Source organism: Sander lucioperca, chromosome 13 (genome assembly GCF_008315115.2).
Source record: "Sander lucioperca isolate FBNREF2018 chromosome 13, SLUC_FBN_1.2, whole genome shotgun sequence".
Classification (NCBI taxonomy): domain Eukaryota; kingdom Metazoa; phylum Chordata; class Actinopteri; order Perciformes; family Percidae; genus Sander; species Sander lucioperca.
The window spans coordinates 32,298,188-32,304,187 of record NC_050185.1 but is presented as its reverse complement, the minus strand read 5'-3'; the positions used below and the strand labels follow the sequence as shown (position 1 = coordinate 32,304,187).

Below are 6,000 nucleotides of genomic sequence, written 5' to 3'. Positions count from 1 at the left end.
GATATGATCAGACTGACATGAGGTGCATTAGTGTTAGACATGCTGACTGCTCTAAAAAACTAGCATTTCCAAGACTTGAGATTAAAGAAAGAATAAATATATATAGTAACAATTGAACAGTACAATACAAGGCCATGAACATATTGGAAAATAACCCATGCAAGACACATTTATAAAGATGCTGTACACAAAGGAGTGTGATCAATTATATGCCATATGTGACAGTTCAAGTAATGGAAAAAGGCGCTGAAAAATCAGGAAAACTTGATAGTTTGACTGAGATTAGTCCACTTACTGTTTGTTTTACATTCAAAGGAAATGTCTTGCTAATGATTGTAACTTACACTTGTAACTGTTATTATGAAAAGACTAAGAACTAAGACATACACAAAAGTCAATAAAAGTTGGAATGAAAAGTCTCTGCAATAATATTGCACTTTTGGAAAAAAAAAAAAAACAAGTGTGTGATTTTCTGTCTGGGCTTTCTGTCACACAAAGGTTAAATTGGATGGCCACATGATCAATAAATGCCATAGTTCATCAGAGATAGATTACATTGTACCATTGTTAGTTCAATAAGTCCGTCTGAAATCCTTCTGACCACTAAACAGTTCATCTAATGTCCCATTGTTTTCCTGCTGTGGAGGCAAAGCCAGGACCAAGGCGATGGCACAGGTTGTTTGGCAGGACGCCTTCTCTGCTCGCCCTACTTTTTCTTTTATCCATAAAGGGTCCTTTTAGCCCCTTTAAAATTAAATAAAGTGCAAGGTGTGTGTTCCGCTAAAGGGCTCTTTTCCTTTCAGTTCACACCTTTCCTCAAATTGTTTTCTTCCAGGTAAAACGTGGATTAACAGATACATTCATTCACCTTTGAGCACTCCCAGATACTCTCTCTCACACACACACACACACACACACACACACACACACACACACACACACACACACACACACACACACACACACACACACACACACACACACACACACACACACACACACACGTCTGTTCTGTGCCAACAGCAGAATCACAGCTGCTATCTCTCAGGGTCACGCGGCATGAGACTTTGGCCTGGGCCAGTCAGAGGAAGCGTCAGGCAGTGGTGTTGCCGTTAAGAGATGATGTGGCACAGGGGGTGGTGGTAGCTAGGCTTGGGCCAGGCCAGGCCAGGCCAGGCTGGGCCAGGGCAGTCCGAAAGGGACTTAGAGAGCGGAGGCTCATCTTTGGTCCCATAAAGCACTTGATTATGTCAGGGTGAATCTTTGCACTCCGCTGGACTGGGAAGGTGTACACATGAGGGGGGATCAAAGAGGAAGGGTAGCACTATCAAAAGCACCGGCTGCTAAGCTACGACCGGAGAAATGTGCAGCACAGGCGAAAAGTTTTTTCAAGCCATGCAGTTTTGAGATCATCCATAGCAACCGGCAGAAAGCGTCTCGGGGAGTTTGAAATGGTTCTAGTGATGGAAGACAGGAGGCAAGATTTTACACATGAGCGCGCTCACAGAACAACACAGAAAAGCTCTCAGTTAAGAGGGAGAGAATAGCTGCTGTTGGCTTTAGTTTGTATAGTCCACAATAAAAAGTGACAGACAGTGCTGCATGCTCACCAAAGCACTGGCAAACTGGTGAAGACTTGAGGTGCTTGGGTGGGGAGATTATCCACAGATATAAAAGAGTATACATTATGTTAATATATAGGAGAGAGAAACCAAAACTATGAGAAAAAAAGCAGGAACAGAAATGGAGGCTGTGCTAACACTGAGGACAGTGGATGGAGAAGAGTATTTGACATTATCCCCTCCCTCCTCAAGGTGGAGAGACAGACTCAAGCTTAAGGCAATGCATAGCCCTTGGAAACAATGGCACATGCATGGACAGTGCAGACACGTCTGCATGTGTTTGTGTGTGCATGTTTGTGTGTGTGTGTGTGTGTGTGTGTGTGTGTGTGTTTGAATATAACAATATGTAGAAAGAAAGTTTGTAGATTTGGGTCAGAGAGTAACTGATTTTTAAGAATATTAGCCTAAATCAGTTCAACTGTACCTTAGTTATTGATAGAGATTCTCGCTACAAAACCTGCAATGAAAACTACTTTGAGAACACATTTCTGAAGCAAACATTAAATAATGGGACAATTTTGGCAGGAATGTGTTCAAAGGTATTAAATGCAAACCCCAAACATTGTCGATGGACACTTTTCATCCAGGAATATATGTAGGTATAGGCCTTCAAAAACCCTGGTAACAAAGCTGAATTTAAATGCTGAAGCAAAAGAAAATAGGGAAACAATAAGAGACACAAAGAGCGCGCCGCAAGCGGCAGAAGAAAAGAAAAGGACACAGTGAGCTCCCGTCGTGGTTGGAGGATCAATGGCAGACAACGGCGGGTATGATTGAACACCACCTTGAGTGTTACTCTTCACAATTATATAAAGGGTCGCATCAGATGTTAGTGAGCGTGGTCGAGGTGATGAGGCGCACAGTGAGCGTGCCCGGGAGGTCGCTGTCCTGGCGGTTGCCCTTGTCGCGGAGGTGAAGCGTGTGCTGCTCCTGGCGCTCGTTGGGATCGCTGAACAGAATCACCTGACCCAGGAAGGTGTCCACAATTATGTTCTTGTTGTAGATCTGTTGGCCGCTCGTGGGAGGAAGGCAGAGATCCAAAAGCGAAAAGAGGGGGGAGGAAGAAAAAGAGAAGAGAGAAAAGACAAAAGGCAATAAGCAGTCACAAAAGAGGGACATTAATTAAAACTTGATAGAAGGTAGAAGAAGCTCAAAGAGGAAGAATGAAGAATAAGAATTGCTGATGTATAGGAGTCCTGAAGTAAAGCAATAAGTAAAACATAATAAAGCCTACTTCAAAGAAAATAAACTTGTATAACATTTTATATTCGATTCATAGAATATAAAAGTCTACAAATAGAGAAGTGCAGAATGATAAAATAAAAGTAAAGTTCAGTCTGAACTTCGAAGTGATTAGGACCATAGGGTTGTACTGAGCCAATTCGTCAGATCAATGTTAGTGATGATATTTTTTAGCAGATCATGTATCAGCCATAGGCCACCAATCCACATCAAATACAGTTTTCTCACTGTTCATTTATAGCATTAATATAACATGCGTAAAGCTACTGCTGATAGTTCACCACTTTCTGCATCTGCAAAAACAATTATGTGTAGGCAGTGACGGGCCTTTAATGTGAAACTGGAAGATTACCTCAACCTTAACGTTAACAGAAATGTACTCCAGTAGATTTAGACATCTTCGGTAGGTTGTTTCGAAATTTTGCATGGACAGATTACATGTTTTATCATGATGAATGTTTAATAAAACATGTAGAACATGTAGAAGTATGTACTGCAGTTACAGCCTCGCTTTGGCTTACACACATCTTAATCAGTTTGACACAGAGGTTACCAGATTCATAAAAATTTGGAGAAAAAAAGCAGATAGAATTGGTACCCATTATCACTCGGGAGTCTGGGTATCGATATCAGTATCAGTGGAGAAAAAATAAGATCGATGCATCCCTATTACAGGCCCAGCTTCTCGACAGAGCAGCAGATGCACACTCCTGCCTCCGTTCACCGGGATGCAAGTGATGCAATTTCACAGGTCTGATTGAGTACATCATAAGAACACTAGCTTACATGTTCGTATTGCCTGATATTGAGCCTGTAATTGATTGGTAATGGATGTTCAGCAAATTACACTCTCTCACAGACACACAGACACAGACACACACACACACACACACACACACACACACACACACACACACACACACACACACACACACACACACACACACACACACACACACACACACACAGAGATAATGACGGCAGGAGAGAAATACTGTGTTAAAGTTCTAACAAAAAAACATTAAAAAGTGTACAGCTGTGAATGAAAATGATTGTTGCTACAATGCTGGGACAAAGACAGCCGATAGTTCTATAAAGGCACTTCCACCACAGGAACTTTCCCCTTGGAGGAACTCAGGAACTCAACCTGCATTTTGACTAGAGGAACTAAGGTTAGTTGCAGGTGTAATAGTTTCCCTGCTCCGGGGTAATGCTTTCGGAAAGTTCAGGAACTTTGGGAGTGTAGTTTGCAGGGCTGGACATTTGCAATTGGTCAAACACAGATGCCACAACAACTAAAACTTGTGTACCGGTTCATTTACAAAATAAGGAAGTACTGGGAAGTACTTTTAATATCAATAAACAAAAAAAATTGAGGGGCTTTCCAAATGGATTAAAGAGTGGAGTTAGCAAGCTAGCTAACAAGCCAGCTGTCCGCTGGTTGCTGTGCTTTCATGCTGCATTGATTACAGAAAAAACAGCGGGCTTGGTCGGTCTGCTGACCTGTGCCGCTGGGTCTGACTGTCCCTCCTCCTCACTCCCCGCCGCTCCGGAGATGGAGACCATGACAAATAACAATAATCATCATTTTGTTTTGTACTAGTCCTGTGACCATGGCAAACAGCTAAATGTCACTTCTATCCATATTGTTTCTATGGTTTTAACCTTTTGAAACATCTGTTGCACAATAAATAAATAAAGTATGCTTGCGGAAATTGTAATCGTTACTACTAAAGTGCAGGCATCTCAGACAGCCACCATTCACCAGGAGCTGCTCTTTGGTTGGAGCAGTCATAAACGTGTGCTTTAGTCCCACAGTGGGATAGCGATGGGTTTATCGGTGTTTTAAGCCCCCAACGTCTCCTTCCAGGCAGCGCTGCCTGGAAGGCACTAGGATTAGGTAATGGTTATGGTTATGGTTATGGTTATGGTTATGGTTATGATTAGGGTTAAGGTTAAGGTTAGGGTTAGGTGCCTTGAAGTCAACGGTCGCAGCGCTGCCTGGAAGGAGACATTGGGGGCTTAAAACACCATCAAGCGTGGGATGGCTGCAGAGTGACAGCTCACCTCGATGTGGATGCCCTCCTTGGGTTTCTTGCGGTAGAACAGGCCTTTGATGTCAAAGTTTGGGCACCGTGTGTCCTTATAAACTGGTGAACGGACCTTCTCTCCTTCACAGGTGATGATCACGTACGGATTTACAGCTGAAGGAGGAAAAAAAGGATTTTTTAATCAGTACATAGTGCTGATAACAGACCCTGTGATTACTATTCATGCATCTGGCTTGTTCACGCATGTCTAAATCAGATTCTCTGCGTTGATTAGGTGACGAGTTTATTTCCAAAACATTGCACTGTATCATTATTTTCATTATCAATTCATCCCTAGGTCGTGATTTCAAAAATGTTCTTGCACACCATGAACTTTTAGTAACAGGTCAAGAGTCAATTTTAAGTCATGACATCAGGATATTTCCAAAGATAACACAATCACATTAAAAATCTACGCATAGTGGCTTTAAAGGTGTTTTTTAAGTTAGGTGAGTTGTATAGGTTTACAGGTTTGTGCACAACATGTAAGAGCTTTGAGGGGGTAGAGACTGTATACTGCAGACTGGAACTAAATAAGTATCCAGAGTTTCAGCCTTCAGCAGATGGTGCTGTGGTACCTCGTGCTTTCCTCAGAAGTCTTTTCTTAGTGGGATTGAGGCAGTAAAGCTCTCTGGGTGTTTACAGGAGTTTACAACACTTTACAATACAGGAACTTGATCAACACGCAAATACAATGCAATGTGAGTTGTGGTCCTACCTCCATTGGATTCCTGTCCCTGCAGACCATCAGCATTTAGTACATGGACCTGAGTGACCAGCTGAGGGTAGCCACACATCCCCGTCCAACATGTCTGAGGAGGCTCGTCCAGAGTCAGCTCTCTGGGAAAGAAAGAGTGTATGTGATTGTTATAAAACTGTTAAAGCCAAAATATATTACATTTCTTCTCAGGCATCGGTTTTACATTCATACTTTCAACCTGTTTCTTGTACAAGAGAACCAAATTAGTAGATATTCTGTTCCTATCCAGACAATCAATAACATAGACTGAATCACTGTGATGTCGCACAAAAATCACTTCCGGTGA

General features: G+C 42.2%; 1 protein-coding gene across 1 annotated transcript in view; it reads right to left on the bottom strand.

Moving 5' to 3' along the window:
• Positions 1-963: 963 nt before the first annotated feature.
• Positions 964-6,000, bottom strand: part of capn5b (calpain 5b) — a 45,084-nt gene continuing 40,047 nt past the window's right edge. Inside the window, exons 11-13 of the mRNA XM_031308120.2 lie at positions 5,673-5,794; positions 4,932-5,068; positions 964-2,627 (exon numbers count right to left, since the gene is read on the bottom strand). Of these exons, the coding sequence (XP_031163980.1) occupies positions 2,445-2,627; positions 4,932-5,068; positions 5,673-5,794 (442 nt within the window). The 3' untranslated portion in view covers positions 964-2,444. The remainder of the gene's footprint in view (positions 2,628-4,931; positions 5,069-5,672; positions 5,795-6,000) is intronic.